A 25,000-nucleotide genomic window follows, 5' to 3' on the forward strand; every position below is an offset into this window, starting at 1 on the left:
TCAAAGCATCCCAAATAAAGCTACACATCTGAAATAGCGTTAGAAAAAATAAATAATAATTGATTACAGGACAAAACCAAAGCGCACAATCCAGTGCTGTTGCTCACAGAGATACATTGTACAACATGGAGGAGAGAAGGGGAGAGCGGGCAGGCATGAGGGATAAAACATGGCCTTCAGAGGAAATATGGTGAATTCTCTACAATCACCAGAGAAACATTACAGAGCTTTACCCGCACAACCACGACCACCAAAACACCATCTGCTACACACGGCCAGAGGACGAGACAACGGGAGGATTCAGGGGATACACTGTAAATAAATACACATATATTGTACCAACGTCATTCATTTCACTGTGTGGCCATGTTGAAGATGCGATGTGTGTCCCGCTCTCAACGAACGAATGAACACGCGCTTGCTCCCTCTCTCTCAAACGGTTGTTGTGTTCAAGCGCCGGTCCAGTTAACGCGTATCGAGGATGAACATTAACAGAACGTTCACAAGCACCAGAACCGCGATCACCGTGAACACAACAAATGTCTGGACATCCAGGGCCATGGTGCAATGCTGCAAGGCGTGAGGGACGCCACTGCTGCCGTGTCTGTGTGCTCCTTGTCGGGATGACGGAAGGCTCTCGCTGCTGCTCTGCTCTGGTCTCGACCGGGACTGTTTGAATTTAACGGTCCAGACAGCATCCACCATTTGGCTACAGCTTGAAAAGAAAAAGACAGGGGGAAAAACGGTCTCCCAGGCCACGCTTATTATCTTCACCCTACACGCGCTATTGCAGCTCATAAAAGGCTTGCGAACAGATGCATCATCTTCCTCACCATCATCATCCTCATCACCGTCCGTCAGCACCGATTATTCTCCTCGGGTCAACACCCGCAGGTGTTCGCTGTTTCTCCCCCTGAACAGACACTGTCAGGATTCAAGCCAGCTGACACTCAACAACACACAAAAGTATTGTCTATCAGTCTTTCTGTCTGTCTGCGGCCTACGCGCGGGCTGTTGAGCCTTCTGCTTGTCTTGGACCGGAAAGATGGAACAAAGAGAGAGCTGGCTGTAAAGCAGCGAGAGCTCGAGAGGCGGTCCTGCCAGAATACTGATCCGCTCAGCTAGGAGGCTACCAGGATCACCTACCACGGAGGAAAGGAGGGGGGGATAATGCCTACACACAAAAACAATATTTACCTTTGAGTGAGGACAAACCAAACCACAACCCTATTCAACCAAAAACCAAACCACAAACCATATCCTATCAACCTCACCTCCTAAACATATGTGTATAATATCACCTTGCTCTATGAATAATTCCCAACGTTAATTATCCTCAACCTGTGATGAAGGACAATTCATGTCAGATTTAATTAAAGGTGTAATTTCCCCCTGAAATTACCATTGGAACCTGTCAGCATTTTCCTGCCAGATTCTTACAGTAGACCTAATCAATCTGACTCTATGCCCTACGGTCTAGGTGATCTACCTGACAGTAGACCTAATCAATCTGACTCTATGCCCTACGGTCTAGGTGATCTACCTGACAGTAGACCTAATCAATCTGATTCTATGCCCTAGGGTCTAGGTGATCTACCTGACAGTAGACCTAATCAATCTGACTCTATGCCCCACGGTCTAGGTGATCTACCTGATAGTAGACCTAATCAATCTGACTCTATGCCCTAGGGTCTAGGTGATCTACCTGACAGTAGACCTAATCAATCTGACTCTATGCCCTACGGTCTAGGTGATCTACCTGACAGTAGACCTAATCAATCTGACTCTATGCCCTAGGGTCTAGGTGATCTACCTGACAGTAGACCTAATCAATCTGACTCTATGCCCTAGGGTCTAGGTGATCTACCTGACAGTAGACCTAATCAATCTGACTCTATGCCCTACGGTCTAGGTGATCTACCTGACAGTAGACCTAATCAATCTGACTCTATGCCCTAGGGTCTAGGTGATCTACCTGACAGTAGACCTAATCAATCTGACTCTATGCCCTAGGGTCTAGGTGATCTACCTGACAGTAGACCTAATCAATCTGACTCTATGCCCTAGGGTCTAGGTGATCTACCTGACAGGAGACCTAATCAATCTGACTCTATGCCCTAGGGTCTAGGTGATCTACCTGACAGTAGACCTAATCAATCTGACTCTATGCCCTAGGGTCTAGGTGATCTACCTGACAGTAGACCTAATCAATCTGACTCTATGCCCTAGGGTCTAGGTGATCTACCTGACAGTAGACCTAATCAATCTGACTCTATGCCCTAGGGTCTAGGGGATCTACCTGACAGTAGACCTAATCAATCTGACTCTATGCCCTAGGGTCTAGGTGATCTACCTGACAGTAGACCTAATCAATCTGACTCTATGCCCTAGGGTCTAGGTGATCTACCTGACAGTAGACCTAATCAATCTGACTCTGCCCTAGGGTCTAGGTGATCTACCTGACAGGAGACCTAATCAATCTGACTCTATGCCCTAGGGTCTAGGTGATCTACCTGACAGTAGACCTAATCAATCTGACTCTATGCCCTAGGGTCTAGGTGATCTACCTGACAGTAGACCTAATCAATCTGACTCTATGCCCTAGGGTCTAGGTGATCTACCTGACAGTAGACCTAATCAATCTGACTCTATGCCCTAGGGTCTAGGTGATCTACCTGACAGTAGACCTAATGAATCTGACTCTATGCCCTAGGGTCTAGGTGATCTACCTGACAGTAGACCTAATCAATCTGACTCTATGCCTAGGGTCTAGGTGATCTACCTGACAGTAGACCTATTCAATCTGACTCTATGCCCTAGGGTCTAGGGGATCTACCTGACAGTAGACCTAATCAATCTGATTCTATGCCCTAGGGTCTAGGTGATCTACCTGACAGTAGACCTAATCAATCTGACTCTATGCCCTAGGGTCTAGGTGATCTACCTGACAGTAGACCTAATCAATCTGACTCTATGCCCTAGGGTCTAGGTGATCTACCTGACAGTAGACCTAATCAATCTGACTCTGCCCTAGGGTCTAGGTGATCTACCTGACAGGAGACCTAATCAATCTGACTCTATGCCCTAGGGTCTAGGTGATCTACCTGACAGTAGACCTAATCAATCTGACTCTATGCCCTAGGGTCTAGGTGATCTACCTGACAGTAGACCTAATCAATCTGACTCTATGCCCTAGGGTCTAGGTGATCTACCTGACAGTAGACCTAATCAATCTGACTCTATGCCCTAGGGTCTAGGTGATCTACCTGACAGTAGACCTAATGAATCTGACTCTATGCCCTAGGGTCTAGGTGATCTACCTGACAGTAGACCTAATCAATCTGACTCTATGCCCTAGGGTCTAGGTGATCTACCTGACAGTAGACCTATTCAATCTGACTCTATGCCCTAGGGTCTAGGGGATCTACCTGACAGTAGACCTAATCAATCTGACTCTATGCCCTAGGGTCTAGGTGATCTACCTGACAGTAGACCTAATCAATCTGACTCTATGCCCTAGGGTCTAGGTGATCTACCTGACAGTAGACCTAATCAATCTGACTCTATGCCCTAGGGTCTAGGGGATCTACCTGACAGTAGACCTAATCAATCTGACTCTATGCCCTAGGGTCTAGGTGATCTACCTAACAGTAGACCTAATCAATCTGACTCTATGCCCTAGAGTCTAGGTGTCCTACCTGACAGTAGACCTAATCAATCTGATTCTATGCCCTAGGGTCCAGGTGATCTACCTGACAGTAGACCTAATCAATCTGACTCTATGCCCTAGGGTCTAGGTGATCTACCTGACATTAGACCTAATCAATCTGACTCTATGCCCTAGGGTCTAGGTGATCTACCTGACAGTAGACCTAATCAATCTGATTCTATTCCCTAGGGTCTAGGTGATCTACCTGACAGTAGACCTAATCAATCTGACTCTATGCCCTAGGGTCCAGGTGATCTACCTGACAGTAGACCTAATCAATCTGATTCTATGCCCTAGGGTCTAGGTGATCTACCTGACAGTAGACCTAATCAATCTGACTCTATGCCCTAGGGTCTAGGTGATCTACCTGACAGTAGACCTAATCAATCTGACTCTATGCCCTAGGGTCTAGGTGATCTACCTGACAGTAGACCTAATCAATCTGACTCTATGCCCTAGGGTCTAGGGGATCTACCTGACAGTAGACCTAATCAATGTGACTCTATGCCCTAGGGTCTAGGTGATCTACCTAACAGTAGACCTAATCAATCTGACTCTATGCCCTAGAGTCTAGGTGTCCTACCTGACAGTAGACCTAATCAATCTGACTCTATGCCCTAGGTTCTAGGTGATCTAACTGACAGTATAATTTACACCAGTTATTATCTTCTCACATTGTAGGCCTATTAGACTGTAAACAATGGAGAATGGCAAACACAGTTCTATAACACCATAGACTGTGTGAGAATAGCAAACACAGTTCTATAACACCATAGACTGTGTGAGAATAGCAAACACAGTTCTATAACACCATAGACTGTGTGAGGATAGCAAACACAGTTACAGTATATCATAGAAAGAGAAATTGGCGTGCTCAGTTCAAATGTTTGTAGTAACAAAAAGTCTTTGGGTGCCGGGTTCAAAAGACATACTGTATTCTTGAAGAATGTAATTTTTTTTTGTTTTCTTGAGTCAGGCAGCTCCAAAATGCAGGTGTTTCAGCCTAGCTCAGTGCTTTCTGTGGTGGTGGGGCAGCCAGCGGAAAATACAGAGTGTAGGGGTTGGTAATGTTCTCTAGTTGCGCTGTGATTGGCTCAGTGTTCTGTCACTCATAGGGACACAACCTCAATGCAAAATCTACCATGGAGTTACATTATAAGTGCCCATTCAAGAAGGCTCAAGGTAATTGGCCACAGATAAAATGAGGACAAATCACATTATATCTACCGTAGCTTAAATTGGACTGATCATGTCAACATCATACCTCAAAATCTTGTCTAGCAAGCTTGACAAGCAGTCATCATCATGAATCAAGTCGACAATCTACTGGCAAATCGTTTTCAATCCTTGTCATATGAAGATAAATTATAGATAAAATGTATCGGTGCGTGGGTTTGCGCCCAGGCTCTGTCGCAGCCGGCCGCGACCGGGAGGTCCGTGGGGCGACTCACAATTGGCTTAGCGTAGTCCGGGTTAGGGAGGGTTTGGCCGGTAGGGATATCCTTGTCTCATCGCGCTCCAGCGACTCCTGTGACGGGCCGGGCGCAGTGCGCGCTAACCGAGGGGGGCGGGTGCACGGTGTTTCCTCCGGCACATTGGTGCGGCTGGCTTCCGGGTTGGAGGCGCACTGTGTTAAGAAGCAGTGCGGCTTGGTTGCGTTGTGCTTCGGAGGACGCATGGCTTTCGACCTTCGTCTCTCCCGAGCCCGTACGGGAGTTGTAGCGATGAGACAAGATAGTAATTACTAGCGATTGGATACCACGAAAATTGGGGAGAAAAGGGGGAATCAAAAAATAAATAATAATAATAATAAAAAATGTATCGGTGCTTATCGGCCATTGGACATAAACATTGCACAACAAGTTGGAAATCGCAAATTCAACAATGAGTGGTTTTGTTAGGAATCAGTGGCTAACTGCAAGTGTTACAAAAAATCACTAGCCTGCTTTTCAGTGGAGAGTTTGTGTGGTCCAAGTCTGGGTTTAAGGGTCTCTTTTCCAAGCTTAAAAGGATAAACACGCAACACCATTGGCCAGAAAAGGTTGAATACATTGGCCATGCTGCCAATCCAGCATGACTTCTGTCGCGTTCAAAACAACTGGAAACTCAGAACTGAGAAATCTCAGACTTCAGTGAGTTCATGTGCCTCACTCTAATCACTTGGTCCCTTTCCCCCTCATAACATAGCCTATTTATCTAACTTGGTAGTGCACATGTAGCCTATAGCCTGTTTTAGAGAAATGTAATTATTGAATATTGTAAGAGCTTTCATTGTCTGGTTATATCCCCCATTTATTTATCCTACGTTTCTGACTTGGTGTAGAGGGAGAATAATGTAAGAACAGCCCATGTTCTGAATTTTGTTGTGGTACATTTCAAAAGTGCAAATTATATATTGACTACGTCCGTCCTAGCTCATAAATAAATGTCTTAATCAAAATTACGCATTGCCTCATATCTGCTCGTTGTTTCCTTATGCCATAGTTTGTACATCTCAAATGTCAGTAGAAACCACATTGTTTAAGCAAGTCAGCCATATCAGCTATGTTTTTTAAAGGCAGTAAATAAGGCTGAATGAACTGTTTAGCTGCCAGACAAGACTCCACTGATAGCCGGGTGTAGTGATGGTAAGGATTCACTCCATGGTGCTGAACAGAAAGCTCTGTTGTTGGGACAGCTTTATGTAGACCCTAACAGTTTGTGGGCACCACTTGTGTTATGCTGATGAAGGAGGACCCAAAAGCGACGTAATAGAAACAGAGTCTTTATTCCAGTCTTAGACAAAAAACGATACTCCTGATATATCTAAGGTAAAAACAAAACAGGAAAACTGAAATCCTCTCGTCAGTTGAGATGAACGACTGGAGACGCGACCACTAGACACCTGCTCACACGCAGCATCTGATGAAGGCAAAAACACGATAGGGCGGAACAAGGACACAGAACAGCAAACATCAAACAAGAATCCGACAAAGACAGAAGCAGAAAACAGAGGGAGAAATAGGGACTCAAATCAGAGGGCAAAATAGGGGACAGGTGTGAAAGAGTAAATGAGGTCGTTAGGAGAAAGAGAAACAGCTGGGAGCAGGAACGGAACGATAGAGAGAGAGAGCGGGGGAGGGAGAGAGGGAGGAAGAGAGAGAGGAATAGAAAGAGGGAAAGAACCTAATAAGACCAGCAGAGGGAAGCACAGGGACAAGACATGAAGATCAAAGACAAAACATGACAGTACCCCCCCACTCACCAAGCGCCTCCTGGCGCACTCGAGGAGGAACCCTGGCGGCGACGAAGGAAATCATCAATCAACGAACGGTCCAGCACGTCCCGAGATGGAACCCAACTCCTCTCCTCAGGACCGAAACCCTCCCCATCCACTAAGTACTGTTGACCACGTCCCTGAGAACGCATGTCCATGATCCTCCGTTCCTTGTAAATAGGTGCGCCCTCGACAAGGACGGGAGGGGGGGAGGGAAGACGAACGGGGGCGCGAAGAAAAGGCTTGACACAAGAGACATGGAAGACAGGGTGGACGCGACGAAGATGTCGCGGAAGAAGCAGTCGCACAGCGACAGGATTAACGACCTGAGAGACACGAAACGGACCAATGAACCGCGGAGTCAACTTGCGAGAAGCTGTCGTAAGGGAAAGGTTACGAGTGGAAAGCCACACTCTCTGACCGCGACAATACCTAGGACTCTTAATCCTACGTTTATTGGCGGCTCTCACAGTCCTCCCCGCAGACGAAGGCAGACCGGTACTAAAGTCTAAGGCGATCTGAGACCATGGTCGAGAAGGAATGGGAAGCGGTCTAAGACGACCGGCATGAGGAGAGTTACCTGACTTAGTCTGCGCGCAGTCCGGACAAGCAGCCACGAAACGGCGCGTGTCCCGCTCCTGAGTAGGCCACCAAAACCGCTGGCGAATAGAAGCAAGCGTACCCCGAACGCCGGGGTGACCAGCTAACTTGGCAGAATGAGCCCACTGAAGAACAGCCAGACGAATAGAGACAGGAACGAACAGAAGGTTACTAGGACAAGCGCGCGGCGACGCAGTGTGAGTGAGTGCTTGCTTTACCTGTCTCTCAATTCCCCAGACAGTCAACCCGACAACACGCCCTTCAGGGAGAATCCCCTCGGGTTCCGATGGCGACAATCGATGAGAAAAGTAAGCGCAGGGACGGACCTTATCGTCAGACTGGAAGCGCTGGGACAGAATGGCTCCCACGCCCACCTCTGAAGCGTCAACCTCGACAATGAATTGTTTAGTGACGTCAGGAGTAACAAGGATAGGGGCGGATGTAACACGCTTCTTGAGGAGATCAAAAGCTCCCTGGGCGGAACCAGACCACTTAAAGCAAGACTTGACAGAAGTCAGAGCTGTGAGAGGAGCAGCCACTTGACCGAAATTACGAATGAAACGCCGATAGAAATTAGCGAAACCGAGAAAGCGCTGTAACTCGACACGTGACTTAGGAACAGGCCAATCGCTGACATCCTGGACCTTAGCGGGATCCATCTGAATGACTTCAGCAGACAGATAATCATCGAGAGCCTTACGTTCGGGAGCCGACAGAGAGAATAATCTACCCCGAGGAGAAGTGGTCCCCGGATGGAGATCAATACAACAATCATACGACCGGTGAGGAGGAAGAGAGTTGGCTCTGGACCGACTGAAGACCGTGCGTAGATCATGATGTTCCTCCGGCACTCCTGTCACATCGCCAGGCTCCTCCTGAGTAGAGGGGACAGAAGAAACAGGAGGAATAGCAGACATTAAACACTTCACATGACAAGAAACGTTCCAGGATAGGATAGAATTACTAGACCAATTAATAGAAGGATTATGACATACTAGCCAGGGATGACCCAAAACAACAGGTGTAACAGGTGAACAAAAAATCAAAAAAGAAATGGTCTCACTGTGGTTACCAGATACTGTGAGGGTTAAAGGTAGTGTCTCATATCTGATACTGGGGAGAGAACTACCATCTAAGGCGAACATGGGTGTGATCCTCCCTAACTCTCTGAGAGGAATGTCATGTTTCCGAGCCCATGCTTCGTCCATAAAACAACCCTCAGCCCCAGAGTCTATCAAGGCACTGCAGGAAGCAGCCGACCCGGTCCAGCGGAGATGGACCGACAAGGTAGTACAGGATCTTGATGGAGAGACCTGAGTAGTAGCGCTCACCAGTAGCCCTCCGCTTACTGATGATCTCTGACCTTTAACTGGACATGACATGACAAAATGTCCAGCAGAACCGCAATAGAAGCAAAGGCGGTTGGTGATTCTCCGTTCCCTCTCCTTAGTCGAGATGTGAACACCTCCCAGCTGCATGGGCTCAGTCTCTGAGCCGATGGAAGGAGATGGTCGAGATGCGGAGAAGGGAAGCCCCGCTAACGCGAGCTCTCTTCCCCGAGCTCGGTGACGAAGATCTACCCGTCGTTCTATGCGGATGGCGAGTGCAATCAACGAGTCCACGCTGGAAGGAACCTCCCGGGAGAGAATCTCATCCTTAACCTCAGCGTGGAGTCCCTCCAGAAAACGAGCGAGCAACGCCGGCTCGTTCCAGTCACTGGATGCAGCAAGAGTACGAAACTCTATAGAGTAATCCGTTATGGATCGATCACCTTGACATAGGGAAGCCAGACCCCTGGAAGCCTCCTTCCCAAAAACTGAACGATCAAAGACCCGTATCATCTCCTCCTTAAAGTTCTGATAAACGTCAGAACACTCAGCCCTTGCCTCCCAGATAGCTGTGCCCCACTCCCGAGCCCGCCCAGTAAGGAGTGATATGACGTAAGCGATCCGAGCTCTCTCTCCAGAGTATGTGTTGGGCTGGAGAGAGAACACAATATCACACTGGGTGAGAAAGGAGCGACACTCAGTGGGCTGTCCAGAGTAACATGGTGGATTATTAACCCTGGGTTCCGGAGACTCGGAAGACCAGGAAGTAGCTTGTGGTACGAGACGAAGACTCTGAAACTGTCCTGAGAGATCGGAAACCTGAGCGGCCAGGGTCTCAACGGCATGACGAGCAGCAGACAATTCCTGCTCGTGTCTGCCGAGCATTGCTCCCTGGAACTTGACGGTAGTGTAGAGAGAATCCGTAGTCGCTGGGTCCATTCTTGGTCGGATTCTTCTGTTATGCTGATGAAGGAGGACCCAAAAGCGACGTAATAGAAACAGAGTCTTTATTCCAGTCTTAGACAAAAAACGATACTCCTGATATATCTAAGGTAAAAACAAAACAGGAAAACTGAAATCCTCTCGTCAGTTGAGATGAACGACTGGAGACGCGACCACTAGACACCTGCTCACACGCAGCATCTGATGAAGGCAAAAACACGATAGGGCGGAACAAGGACACAGAACAGCAAACATCAAACAAGAATCCGACAAAGACAGAAGCAGAAAACAGAGGGAGAAATAGGGACTCAAATCAGAGGGCAAAATAGGGGACAGGTGTGAAAGAGTAAATGAGGTCGTTAGGAGAAAGAGAAACAGCTGGGAGCAGGAACGGAACGATAGAGAGAGAGAGCGGGGGAGGGAGAGAGGGAGGAAGAGAGAGAGGAATAGAAAGAGGGAAAGAACCTAATAAGACCAGCAGAGGGAAGCACAGGGACAAGACATGAAGATCAAAGACAAAACATGACAACTTGTCACCGTTATAGTGCAATTCGTGTATTGTTTAGTGTCGTGTTGTGTAAAGGCTTTACTGGCATGCATATTTCATTTAGTTATTTTTTTGCCCAAATAAGATTTACATGCTAAAATTGTTATTGAACACCATAGATAGATTCTATAAAGAATGGCAAACACAGTTCTATTACACCATAGATAGATTCTATAAAGAATGGCAAACACAGTCCTATAACACCATAGATAGATTCTATAAAGAATGGCAAACACAGTTCTATTACACCACAGATAGATTCTATAAAGAATGGCAAACACAACCCTGTAACACCATAGATAGATTCTATAAAGAATGGCAAACACAGTTCTATTACACCACAGATAGATTCTATAAAGAATGGCAAACACAGTTCTATTACACCATAGATAGATTCTATAAAGAATGGCAAACACAGCCCTATAACACCATAGATAGATTCTATAAAGAATGGCAAACACAGTTCTATTACACCATAGATAGATTCTATAAAGAATGGCAAACACAGCCCTATAACACCATAGATAGATTGTCACGGCCATTGCTGGAAGAAGACCAAGGTGCAGCGTGGTAAGCGTACATTTTCCTTTTATTTCAAAATGTCGCCAGCAAAAACAATAAACCATACAAAACCAACCGGGAAGCTTACAGGGCATTAGTGCCACAAAGTTAACTACTGTAACGATAATCCTCCTCCTCTTCAACCGAAAAGGAGGAGTATTGAGGGAACCAAGGCGCAGCGGATAGTGAAGACATAATGATTTATTAAAGACAAGACGAAAACACGAACTTCACTATAAACTAACAAAATAACAAAACGAAAGTAGACAGTCCCGAACGACGAACTTACATACAACGTAAAGAACGAAATGAACAGGAACAGACTACATGAAATGAACAAACCGTATACAGTCCCGTATGGTGCAAACATTGACACGGACACAGGAGACAACCACCCACAAACAAACACTGTGAACCGCCTACCTAAATATGACTCTCAATTAGAGGAACGCCAAACACCTGCCTCCAATTGAGAGCCATACCAGGCAACCCTAAACCAACATAGAAACAGACAACATAGAATGCCCACCCAAACTCACGTCCTGACCAACTAACACACAAAACTAAACAGAAAACAGGTCAGGAACGTGACAGTACCCCCCCCACAAGGTGCGAACTCCGGACGCACCAGCACAAAGTCTAGGGGAGGGTCTGGGTGGGCATCTAACCACGGTGGTGGCTCAGGCTCCGGGCGCGGTTCCCACCCCACCATAATCCATCCTAACTTCCTCCCACAAAGAATGTCCACCCTCTTTCTTCCCCCACACAATTCTCTTAATAATATATTAAATAAAGATAACACCAGGACAGAGAGATAAATCAAGATAGAGGGATAGATAAGACTATAGAGATAGATGAAGATAGAGAGGGAGATTAGGATAGAGGGGCAACTCCGGACTGAAAGGCAGCTCCGGACAGAGAGACAGCTCTGGACTGATGGGCAGTTCTGGGTATCCAGCCTTTTCAGGCTGAAGGGCAGCTCATGGCTGACTGACGACTCTCGATGCTCATGGCTGGCTGACGGCTCTCGACGCTCATGGCAGGCTGACGGCTCTCGACGCTCATGGCAGGCTGACGGCTCTCGACGCTCATGGCAGGCTGACGGCTCTCGACGCTCATGGCAGGCTGACGGCTCTCGACGCTCATGGCAGGCTGACGGCTCACGACGCTCATGGCGCTCTGACGGCTCTGGCTGCTCATGGCTCTCTGACGGCTCTGGCTGCTCATGGCTCACTGACGGCTCTGGCTGCACATGGCTCTTTGACGGCTCTGGCTGCTCATGGCGCTCTGACGGCTCTGGCTGCTCATGGCTCGCTGGCGGCTCTGGCAGATCCTGTCTGGTTGGCGGCTCTGGCAGATCCTGTCTGGTTGGCGGCTCTGGCAGATCCTGTCTGGTTGGCGGCTCTGGCAGATCCTGTCTGGTTGGCGGCTCTGGCAGATCCTGTCTGGCTGACGGCTCTAGCGGCTCCTGTCTGGCTGATGGCTCTAGCGGCTCCTGTCTGGCTGACGGCTCTGTAGGCTCATGGCAGACGGGCGGCTTTGCAGGCTCATGGCAGACGGGCGGCTTTGCAGGCTCCTGGCAGACGGATGGCTCAGATGGCGCTGGGGAGACGGATGGCTCAGATGGCGCTGGGGAGACGGATGGCTCAGATGGCGCTGGGGAGACGGATGGCTCAGATGGCGCTGGTGAGACGGATGGCTCTGGCCGGATATGGCACACTGTAGACCTGGTGCGTGGTGCCGGAACTGGAGGCACCGTGCTAATGATAAGCACCTTCCTACTAGTGCGGGGAGCAGGGACAGGGCACACTGTATCCTCAAAGCCTACTCTACCCCTGATGCGTGGTACCGGCACTGGTGACGCCGGGCTGAGGACAAGCACATCAGGATTAGTAGGGGGAGAATATATAGTGTGTACAGGGCTCTGGAGACGCACTGGTAGCTTAGTGCGTGGGGCCGGAACTGGAGGCACCGGGCTAGATGCACGCACTACAGGGAGAGTGCGTGGAGGAGGAACAGGGCTCTGGAAATGCACTGGTAGCCTAGTGCGTAATGTAGGCACTGTAGGTACTAGGCTGGGGCGGGGAGGTGGCGCCGGAAATACCGGACCGTGCAGGCGTACTGGCTCCCTTGAACGCCGAGCCTGCCCAACCTTACCTGGTTCTATGCTCCCCGTCGCCTGACCAGTGCGGGGAGGTGGAATAACCCGCACCGGCCTATGTAGGCGAACCGGGGACACCATGCGTAAGGCTGGTGCCATGTACGCCGGCCCGAGGAGACGCACTGGTGACCAGATGCGTTGGGCCGGCTTCATGACATATGGCTCAACGCTCAGTCTAGCCCGGCCGATACGTGGAGCTGCAATGTACCGAACCGGGCTATGCACGCGTACAGGAGACACCGTGCGCTCTACTGCGTAACACGGTGTCTGCCCGTACTCCCGCTCTCCACGGTTAGCCTGGGAAGTGGGCGCAGGTCTCCTACCTGCCCTTGGCCCACAACCCCTTAGCCCCCCCCCAAGAAATTTTTGGGAATTACTCACGGGCTTTTCGGGCTTCCGTGCAAGACACGTCCCCTCATAACTCCGGTTCTTCACTCCAGTAGCCTCTGCTCTCCTCAGTGCCTCCACCTGTTCCCATGGGAGGCGATCCCTTCCAGCCAGGATCTCCTCCCATGTGTAGCAACCTTTACCGTCCAATACATCGTCCCAAGTCCATTCCTCCTTCTTGCGCTGTCCCTTACTCCGTTTAAACCGCTGCTTGGCTCTGGATAGGTGGGTGGTTCTGTAATAATAATCCTCCTCCTCTTCAACCGAAAAGGAGGAGTATTGAGGGAACCAAGGCGCAGCGGATAGTGAAGACATAATGATTTATTAAAGACAAGACGAAAACACGAACTTCACTATAAACTAACAAAATAACAAAACGAAAGTAGACAGTCCCGAACGACGAACTTACATACAACGTAAAGAACGAAATGAACAGGAACAGACTACATGAAATGAACAAACCGTATACAGTCCCGTATGGTGCAAACATTGACACGGACACAGGAGACAACCACCCACAAACAAACACTGTGAACCGCCTACCTAAATATGACTCTCAATTAGAGGAACGCCAAACACCTGCCTCCAATTGAGAGCCATACCAGGCAACCCTAAACCAACATAGAAACAGACAACATAGAATGCCCACCCAAACTCACGTCCTGACCAACTAACACACAAAACTAAACAGAAAACAGGTCAGGAACGTGACAACTACCCACAACGAAAGGAGGGAAAAAGGGATACCTAAGTATGGTTCCCAATCAGAGACAACGATAGACAGCTGTCCCTGATTGAGAAACATACCCGGCCAAAACATAGAAACACAAAATCATAGAGAACAAAACATAGAATGCCAACCCCAAATCACACCCTGACCAAACCAAATAGAGACATAAAACGGCTCTCTAAGGTCAGGGCGTGACATAGATTCTATAAAGAATGGCAAACACAGCCCTATAACACCATAGATAGATTCTATAAAGAATGGCAAACACAGTTCTATTACACCATAGATAGATTCTATAAAGAATGGCAAACACAGTTCTATTACACCATAGATAGATTCTATAAAGAATGGCAAACACAGTCCTATAACACCATAGATAGATTCTATAAAGAATGGCAAACACAGTCCTATAACACCATAGATAGATTCTATAAAGAATGGCAAACACAACCCTGTAACACCATAGATAGATTCTATAAAGAATGGCAAACACAGTCCTATAACACCATAGATAGATTCTATAAAGAATGGCAAACACAGTTCTATTACACCATAGATAGATTCTATAAAGAATGGCAAACACAGTTCTATTACACCATAGATAGATTCTATAAAGAATGGCAAACACAGTCCTATAACACAATAGATAGATTCTATAAAGAATGGCAAACACAGTTCTATTACACCATAGATAGATTCTATAAAGAATGGCAAACACAGTTCTATTACACCATAGATAGATTCTATAAAGAATTGCAAACAAAGTCCTATAACACCATAGACATTGTATTGAAGACCACGCCTCTGCAGATGGACTAATTGGTCCAGGCCATGCCCCTTTCCATTATACCTGTTCCCACACCTGTTGTCACTCTCAAATCACTCCTCAGGTTTTTTCTCACTTCTCACCTTGCCATTTAACCACCTTCTCCCCTCCTGAACACAGCAAATCCTTTGATGGTGATGCGACAGGTGGCATATTCTCTTTCCTACCTTGTTGTTATATTACATGATTATATGGAAGTGTGATTGCTAAACATGCTGCCAGTTCCTCTAGTTTATTGCTAAACATGCTGCCAGTTCCTCTAGTCTATTGCTAAACATGCTGCCAGTTCCTCTAGTCTATTGCTAAACATGCTGCCAGTTCCTCTAGTCTATTGCTAAACATGCTGCCAGTTCCTCTAGTCTATTGCTAAACATGCTGCCAGTTCCTCTAGTCTATTGCTAAACATGTATTATGCTGCCAGATCCTCTGGTCTATTGCTAAACATGCTGCCAGTTCCTCTAGTCTATTGCTAAACATGCTGCCAGTTCCTCAAGTCTATTGCTAAACATGCTGCCAGTTCCTCTAGTCTATTGCTAAACATGCTGCCAGTTCCTCTAGTCTATTACTAAACATGCTGCCAGTTCCTCTAGTCTATTGCTAAACATGCTGCCAGTTCCTCTAGTCTATTGCTAAACATGCTGCCAGTTCCTCTAGTCTATTGCTAAACATGTATTATGCTGCCAGATCCTCTGGTCTATTGCTAAACATGCTGCCAGTTCCTCTAGTCTATTGCTAAACATGCTGCCAGTTCCTCTAGTCTATTGCTAAACATGTATTATGCTGCCAGATCCTCTGGTCTATTGCTAAACATGCTGCCAGTTCCTCAAGTCTATTGCTAAACATGCTGCCAGTTCCTCTAGTCTATTACTAAACATGCTGCCAGTTCCTCTAGTCTATTGCTAAACATGCTGCCAGTTCCTCTAGTCTATTACTAAACATGCTGCCAGTTCCTCTAGTCTATTGCTAAACATGCTGCCAGTTCCTCTAGTCTATTGCTAAACATGCTGCCAGTTCCTCTAGTCTATTGCTAAACATGCTGCCAGTTCCTCTAGTCTATTGCTAAACATGCTGCCAGTTCCTCTAGTCTATTGCTAAACATGCTGCCAGATCCTCTAGTTTATTGCTAAACATGCTGCCAGTTCCTCTAGTCTATTGCTAAACATGTATTATGCTGCCAGATCCTCTGGTCTATTGCTAAACATGCTGCCAGTTCCTCTAGTCTATTGCTAAACATGCTGCCAGTTCCTCTAGTCTATTGCTAAACATGCTGCCAGTTCCTCTAGTCTATTGCTAAACATGCTGCCAGTTCCTCTAGTCTATTACTAAACATGCTGCCAGTTCCTCTAGTCTATTGCTAAACATGTATTATGCTGCCAGATCCTCTGGTCTATTGCTAAACATGCTGCCAGTTCCTCTAGTCTATTGCTAAACATGCTGCCAGATCCTCTAGTCTATTGCTAAACATGCTGCCAGTTCCTCTAGTCTATTGCTAAACATGCTGCCAGTTCCTCTAGTCTATTACTAAACATGTATTATGCTGCCAGATCCTCTAGTTTATTGCTAAACATGCTGCCAGTTCCTCTAGTCTATTGCTAAACATGCTGCCAGTTCCTCTAGTCTATTACTAAACATGTATTATGCTGCCAGTTCCTCTAGTCTATTACTAAACATGTATTATGCTGCCAGTTCCTCTAGTCTATTACTAAACATGTATTATGCTGCCAGATCCTCTAGTCTATTGCTAAACATGTATTATGCTGCCAGAACCTCTAGTTTATTGCTAAACATGCTGCCAGTTCCTCTAGTCTATTGCTAAACATGCTGCCAGTTCCTCTAGTCTATTGCTAAACATGCTGCCAGTTCCTCTAGTCTATTGCTAAACATGTATTATGCTGCCAGATCCTCTAGTTTATTGCTAAACATGCTGCCAGTTCCTCTAGTCTATTACTAAACATGTATTATGCTGCCAGATCCTCTAGTTTATTGCTAAACATGCTGCCAGTTCCTCTAGTTTATTGCTAAACATGCTGCCAGTTCCTCTAGTCTATTGCTAAACATGCTGCCAGTTCCTCTAGTCTATTGCTAAACATGTATTATGCTGCCAGATCCTCTAGTTTATTGCTAAACATGCTGCCAGTTCCTCTAGTCTATTACTAAACATGTATTATGCTGCCAGATCCTCTAGTTTATTGCTAAACATGCTGCCAGTTCCTCTAGTCTATTGCTAAACATGCTGCCAGTTCCTCTAGTCTATTGCTAAACATGCTGCCAGTTCCTCTAGTCTATTGCTAAACATGCTGCCAGTTCCTCTAGTCTATTGCTAAACATGCTGCCAGTTCCTCTAGTCTATTGCTAAACATGCTGCCAGTTCCTCTAGTCTATTGTTAAACATGCTGCCAGTTCCTCTAGTCTATTGTTAAACATGCTGCCAGTACCTCTAGTCTATTGCTAAACATGCTGCCAGTTCCTCTAGTCTATTACTAAACATGCTGCCAGTTCCTCTAGTCTATTGTTAAACATGCTGCCAGTTCCTCTAGTCTATTACTAAACATGCTGCCAGATCCTCTAGTCTATTGTTAAACATGCTGCCAGTTCCTCTAGTCTATTACTAAACATGCTGCCAGTTCCTCAAGTCTATTACTAAACATGCTGCCAGTTCCTCTAGTCTATTGTTAAACATGCTGCCAGTTCCTCTAGTCTATTGCTAAACATGCTGCCAGTTCCTCTAGTCTATTGCTAAACATGCTGCCAGTTCCTCTAGTCTATTGCTAAACATGCTGCCAGTTCCTCTAGTCTATTGCTAAACATGCTGCCAGTTCCTCTAGTCTATTACTAAACATGCTGCCAGTTCCTCTAGTCTATTGCTAAACATGCTGCCAGTTCCTCTAGTCTATTGCTAAACATGCTGCCAGTTCCTCTAGTCTATTACTAAACATGTATTATGCTGCCAGTTCCTCTAGTCTATTGCTAAACATGCTGCCAGTTCCTCTAGTCTATTACTAAACATGCTGCCAGTTCCTCTAGTCTATTGCTAAACATGCTGCCAGTTCCTCTAGTCTATTACTAAACATGTATTATGCTGCCAGTTCCTCTAGTCTATTACTAAACATGCTGCCAGTTCCTCTAGTCTATTACTAAACATGCTGCCAGTTCCTCTAGTCTATTGCTAAACATGCTGCCAGTTCCTCTAGTCTATTGCTAAACATGCTGCCAGTTCCTCTAGTCTATTGCTAAACATGCTGCCAGTTCCTCTAGTCTATTGCTAAACATGCTGCCAGTTCCTCTAGTTTATTGCTAAACATGCTGCCAGTTCCTCTAGTCTATTGCTAAACATGCTGCCAGTTCCTCTAGTCTATTGCTAAACATGCTGCCAGTTCCTCTAGTCTATTGCTAAACATGCTGCCAGTTCCTCTAGTCTATTGCTAAACATGCTGCCAGTTCCTCTAGTCTATTACTAAACATGCTGCCAGTTCCTCTAGTCTATTGCTAAACATGCTGCCAGTTCCTCTAGTCTATTGCTAAACATGCTGCCAGTTCCTCTAGTCTATTGCTAAACATGTATTATGCTGCCAGTTCCTCTAGTCTATTACTAAACATGTATTATGCTGCCAGTTCCTCTAGTCTATTGCTAAACATGCTGCCAGTTCCTCTAGTCTATTACTAAACATGCTGCCAGTTCCTCTAGTCTATTACTAAACATGCTGCCAGTTCCTCTGGTCTATTGCTAAACATGCTGCCAGTTCCTCTAGTCTATTACTAAACATGCTGCCAGTTCCTCTAGTCTATTGCTAAACATGCTGCCAGTTCCTCTAGTCTATTGCTAAACATGCTGCCAGTTCCTCTAGTCTATTGCTAAACATGCTGCCAGTTCCTCTAGTCTATTGCTAAACATGCTGCCAGTTCCTCTAGTCTATTACTAAACATGCTGCCAGTTCCTCTAGTCTATTGCTAAACATGCTGCCAGTTCCTCTAGTCTATTGCTAAACATGCTGCCAGTTCCTCTAGTCTATTACTAAACATGTATTATGCTGCCAGATCCTCTGGTCTATTGCTAAACATGCTGCCAGTTCCTCTAGTCTATTACTAAACATGCTGCCAGTTCCTCTAGTCTATTGCTAAACATGCTGCCAGTTCCTCTAGTCTATTGCTAAACATGCTGCCAGTTCCTCTAGTCTATTGCTAAACATGCTGCCAGTTCCTCTAGTCTATTACTAAACATGCTGCCAGTTCCTCTAGTCTATTGCTAAACATGCTGCCAGTTCCTCTAGTCTATTGCTAAACATGTATTATGCTGCCAGTTCCTCTAGTCTATTACTAAACATGTATTATGCTGCCAGTTCCTCTAGTCTATTACTAAACATGTATTATGCTGCCAGTTCCTCTAGTCTATTACTAAACATGTATTATGCTGCCAGTTCCTCTAGTCTATTACTAAACATGTATTATGCTGCCAGATCCTCTAGTTTATTGCTAAACATGCTGCCAGTTCCTCTAGTCTATTACTAAACATGTATTATGCTGCCAGTTCCTCTAGTCTATTACTAAACATGTATTATGCTGCCAGTTCCTCTAGTCTATTACTAAACATGTATTATGCTGCCAGTTCCTCTAGTCTATTACTAAACATGTATTATGCTGCCAGTTCCTCTAGTCTATTGCTAAACATGCTGCCAGTTCCTCTAGTCTATTGCTAAACATGCTGCCAGTTCCTCTAGTCTGTTGCTAAACATGCTGACAGTTCCTCTCGTCTGTACACCTGTTTGATGCTATTCATGCTTTCAGTTGGTATGCCATGTGTTCCCTTTGTTCTAGTTAATATTTGGCATTTTTCTAAGTTTATTACATAACACCGTTAAGCCCATTTCCCTCCTGTTTATTCACCCGGCACTGCTTGTTCATTTAGGCACTTTTATGTTGATTTACCCCTGACATGCATGTCCCTCCTAGACCAACACATCCTTCCTAACCCTACCTACAAGCCAAAACAAATACAGGAGCAAATCCACCCCCATCTGTTTGCCTTCGCTGTGTGTGAAATAAATTGGTCCTCATTGCATTCTGACCGACACCCCATGGTGGCAGCCACAGTCCTGAACCGAACTTTCCTGTCCACCCCAGTCCTTTGTTTTAGATAGATTCTATAAAGAATAGTAAACAGATCTACACCATATACATGTTCTATAAAGATGAGTAAACAGTCATATTACGCTATAGATTCTTTAACCCTAATGAGCCCCCCCGTAAAGCCAGCATGTTGTTTTTTAAAACTTCTAACCCCTTTTAAACACTGTGTGTTTGAGCTACAGACTTCTGGGTTGTACCATTGGATTCGTCTAGTTCCTGGATCTGTAGATCCCAATTAATCTGCTTTGCTTTGCTCTGTGACGCTAACAAGCTACACAAGAGTCGTTAGAAGGGGTTCTTCTACATAGAAGAGCATAGAAAATCCCAGGACATAGTGTCTATAATACTGTAATAAGGTCACATAGTTGCTGTCACAAACTCCAAACAGTTGTCACTGTGTTGCAGCCTTGTTGTCGCAGCCTTGTGGGAAAAACTTGAAGGAGAGAGATGCTGCTTTTAAACACGGCAAGGTGACTGGAAACAATTGTATGGTTAAACAGTACAAATACAACCTCCACAGATCGATCAAAATGGCGAGACGCAAGTATGGGGAAAAGTGGAGGAGCAATTCAGCGGGTCAGACACGAGGCGTATGTGCCAGGGACTTCAAAAACAAAGCCAGCTAGCTGCCGGCCCAGACAGCATCCCTAGCCGCCTAGGCCGATCATGTGCATACCAGCTAGCTGTCGGCCCAGACAGCATCCCTAGCCGCCTAGGCCGATCATGTGCATACCAGCTAGCTGTCGGCCCAGACAGCATCCCTAGCCGCCTAGGCCGATCATGTGCATACCAGCTAGCTGTCGGCCCAGACAGCATCCCTAGCCGCCTAGGCCGATCATGTGCATACCAGCTAGCTGTCGGCCCAGACAGCATCCCTAGCCGCCTAGGCCGATCATGTGCATGCCAGCTAGCTGTCGGCCCAGACAGCATCCCTAGCCGCCTAGGCCGATCATGTGCATGCCAGCTAGCTGTCGGCCCAGACAGCATCCCTAGCCGCCTAGGCCGATCATGTGCATACCAGCTAGCTGTTGTGTCTTGGACATTTTAAATCTCTCTCTAGTTCAGGCCGTTAACCCCACCTGCTTCAAGATGTCCACTATCATCCCCGTTCCCAAGAAAGGGAAAGTAACTGAACTGAATGACTACCGACCTGTAGCACTCATTTCCGTCATCATGAAGTGCTTCGAGAGGCTAGTCAAAGAACCCATCACCTCCTTCCTCCCTGACACACTCGACCCTCTCCAATTCGCTAACCGCCCTGACATAATGAAGGACGGCGCCATTGCGCTGCACACTGCCCTCACCCACCTGGAAAAAAGGAAAGCATGTGTGAGGATGCTGTTCAGTGACTACAGCTCAGCCTTCAATCCCATCGGACTTCAACACCGGTCTTCACCACAAAGCTCACGGCCCTGGAACTTAACTCCTCCCTATGCAACTGGGTCCTGGACTTCCTGATGGGCCATCCCCATGGTGAAGGTAGACACTATTACCTCCTCCGCACTGATCCTCAACACTAAAACCCCAGGGTGTGTCCTCAGTCCCCTCATGTACCTCGGTGTACCCACGACTGCGTGACCTCACACAGTTCCATCGCCATCATCAAGTTTGCTGATGACACAATCGTAGTAGGCCTGATTACCAACAACGATGAGGCGGCCGACAGAGAGTTGTGGTGCCAGGTAAACAATCTCTCCCTCAACTTCAGCAAAACAAGGGAGCTGATTGTAGACTGAAGGAGGAACCAGGCTGGGCACGTCCACATCATCATCAATGGGGACCCCAGTGTGGCTGAATAGCCACCAATAATCGGCTACCTACTCCCCCTGTCTCCATCCTGCCCCTCGGACTTCCCCCCCTCCCCCAACAGACATTTACCCTGCCCCCTCCTCCAACAGACATTTACCCTGCCCCCTCCCCCAACAGACATTTACCCTGCCCCCTCCCCAACAGACATTTACCCTGCCCCCTCCCCCAACAGACATTTACCCTGCCCCACCCCCAACAGACATTTACCCTGGCCCCACCCCCAACAGACATTTACCCTGGCCCCACCCCCAATGGACATTTATCATTGTTACAGTTGTAAATATGTATTTATTATTTGCATTATTGTTTCATTCACTTTCTCTTTTTGGCCTGCACTGTTGCAGCTTGGAGTTTAAGAATTTCACTGTATCCTGCAATTAAATCTGCAACCCGGTGCATGTGACTAATAAACTCATTTGATCTAATCTGACTAGTTGGATATTCATTTCCCAGTCAGCAAACAAATTCTGTACTTACAGCATTGACATAGATTTATTTTTTTCTTAGGTTTTTGCTTTGCCAGACCTTATTTTATTTATTGACATATGTCAATGAAACTCATGAATGCAACTGTTTTTGTCAAATTGTTTTGTATTCTACTTGTAGCCCTGGTTATCTTGAAAATAAAATTGTAAAACACTTCATTGTGAGGCTAAATACAAGGGCTGCATGCAGATAAATTAAAAGCTGATTTTGGCTGGGGTCTTGGGACTGATAGGGTTAAAGAATGAAAGCCCTATATGCTATCGGTGGGATCTGATTGGGTATAGATGGGATCTGATTGGGTACCAAAGAGCTGAAGATTTCCCTATATGCAGACGATTTCTTTACTGTTTTCGGAAAACCTAGAAATTATATTCAAAACCATGACCGGCGACACCCAGGCTGTTAATTCAACTATCACCCAGGCTTTTCAATGGTGTACATCTGGTTTTACTTACTTATTAAAATATCTCCTGTGGTAAAACACGGTACAAGTCAAAAGTTTGGACACACCAACTCATTCAAGGGTTTTTTTTTGTTGTTTTTTTACATTGTAGAATAATAGTGAAGAAATCAAAACTTTAAAATAACACAGAAGGAACCATGAAGTAACCAAAAAAGTGTTAAACAAATCAAAATATATTTTTGAATTTTCAAAGTAGTCACCCTTTCCTTGATGACAGCTTTGCACACTCTTGACATTTTCTCAACCAGCTTCACCTGGAATGCTTTTCCAACAGTCTTGGAGTTCCCACATATGGTTGGCTGCTTTTCCTTCACTCTGTGGTCCAATTCATCCCAAACCATCTCAATTGGGTTGAGGTCGGGTGATTGTGGAGGCCAGGTCATCTGATGCAGCACTCCATCACTCTCCTTCTTGGTCAAATAGCCCTTACACAGCCTGGAGGTGTGTTTTGGGTCATTGTCCTGTTGAAAAACAAATGATACTCCCACTAAACGCAAACCAGATGGGATGGCAGAATGCTGTGGTAGCCTGCTGGTTAAGTGTGCCTTGAATTCTAAATAAATCACCAACAGTGTTACCAGCAAACCACCCCCACACCTTCACACCTCCTCCTCCATGCTTCACAGTGGGAACTACACATGCGGAGATCATCCGTTCACCTACTCTGCGTCTCACAAATCTCAAATTTGGTCTCATCAGACCAAAGGACAGATTTCCAACGGTCTAATGTCTATTGATCGTGTTTCTTGGCCCAAGCAAGTCTTTTCTTCTTTTTGGTGTCCTTTAGTAGTGGTTCCTTTACAGCAATTCAACCATGAATGCTTGATTCACGCAGTCTCCTCTGAAAAGTTGATGTTGAGATGTGTCGGTTACTTGAACTCTGTGAAGCATTTATTTGGGCTGCAATTTCTGAGGCTGGTAACTCTAATGAACTCATCCTCTGCAGCAGAGGTCACTCTGGGTCTTCCTTTCATGAGGAGGTCCTCATGAGAGCCAGTTTCATCATAGCGCTTCATGGTTTTTGCGATTGCACTTGAAGAAAGTTCTTGAAATTTTGCAGATTGACTGACCTTCAAGTCTTAAAATAATGATGGACTGACTGTCGTTTCTCTTTGTTTATTTGAGCTCTTCTTGCCATAATATGGACTTGGTCTTTTACCAAATAGGGCTCTCTTCTGTATACCACCCCTCCCTTGTCACAACACAACTGATTGGCTCAAACATTCAAAAATTCCACAAATGAACTTTTAAGAAGGCACACCTGTTTATTGAAATGCAATCTAGGTGACTACCTCATGAAGCATGTTGAGAGAATGCCAAGAGTGTGCAAAGCTGATATCAAGGCAAAGGGTGGCTACTTTGAAGAATCTCAAATATAAAATATATTTTGATTTGTTTAACACTTTTTTGGTTACTACATGATTCCATATGTAATGTACATGTATAAATACAATGTTGCCCGACTCCTTCTTTCTATTAAAAATTATCTTGATAGGTGGAGTGGCCTGTGTCTGTCATGGATAGGTCCTATTCATATTCTCCCTCGCCTGCTATACCCTTTTCATTTGGTCCCAATTTGACTTCCCAGGAAAGCCTTTACCCAGTTAAACAGTGCTATCATATATTTTATCTGGTGAAGGAGAACACCTACAGTAGGTTGAGGTACAGCCTACCAGGAAAACACCTACAGTAGGTTGAGGTACAGCCTACCAGGAAAACACCTCCAGTAGGTTGAGGTACAGCCTACCAGGAAAACACCTCCAGTAGGTTGAGGTACAGCCTACCAGGAAAACACCTCCAGTAGGTTGAGGTACAGCCTACCAGGAAAAAACCTACAGTAGGTTGAGGTACAGCCTACCAGGAAAACACCTACAGTAGGTTGAGGTACAGCCTACCAGGAAAACACCTCCAGTAGGTTGAGGTACAGCCTACCAGGAAAACACCTACAGTAGGTTGAGGTACAGCCTACCAGGAAAACACCTACAGTAGGTTGAGGTACAGCCTACCAGGAAAACACCTCCAGTAGGTTGAGGTACAGCCTACCAGGTAAACACCTACAGTAGGTTGAGGT

At 46.2% G+C, this 25,000-nt stretch overlaps 1 protein-coding gene across 5 annotated transcripts in view; it reads right to left on the reverse strand.

The window, feature by feature from the left end:
* LOC129858680 (rho guanine nucleotide exchange factor 9-like) overlaps nt 1–25,000 on the reverse strand; it is a 116,233-nt gene that overhangs the window by 48,182 nt on the left and 43,051 nt on the right. The window contains exon 6 of one of the 5 annotated variants that reach the window (XM_055927980.1): nt 6,461–8,440. The exons of the other annotated variants lie outside the window; for them this stretch is intronic. Coding sequence (XP_055783955.1) covers nt 6,950–8,440 — 1,491 coding nt within the window. The 3' untranslated portion in view covers nt 6,461–6,949. Of the gene's footprint in view, nt 1–6,460; nt 8,441–25,000 lie in introns of those variants that run through there. 5 annotated transcript variants of the gene reach the window in all.

This window comes from Salvelinus fontinalis, chromosome 6 (genome assembly GCF_029448725.1).
Source record: "Salvelinus fontinalis isolate EN_2023a chromosome 6, ASM2944872v1, whole genome shotgun sequence".
Classification (NCBI taxonomy): domain Eukaryota; kingdom Metazoa; phylum Chordata; class Actinopteri; order Salmoniformes; family Salmonidae; genus Salvelinus; species Salvelinus fontinalis.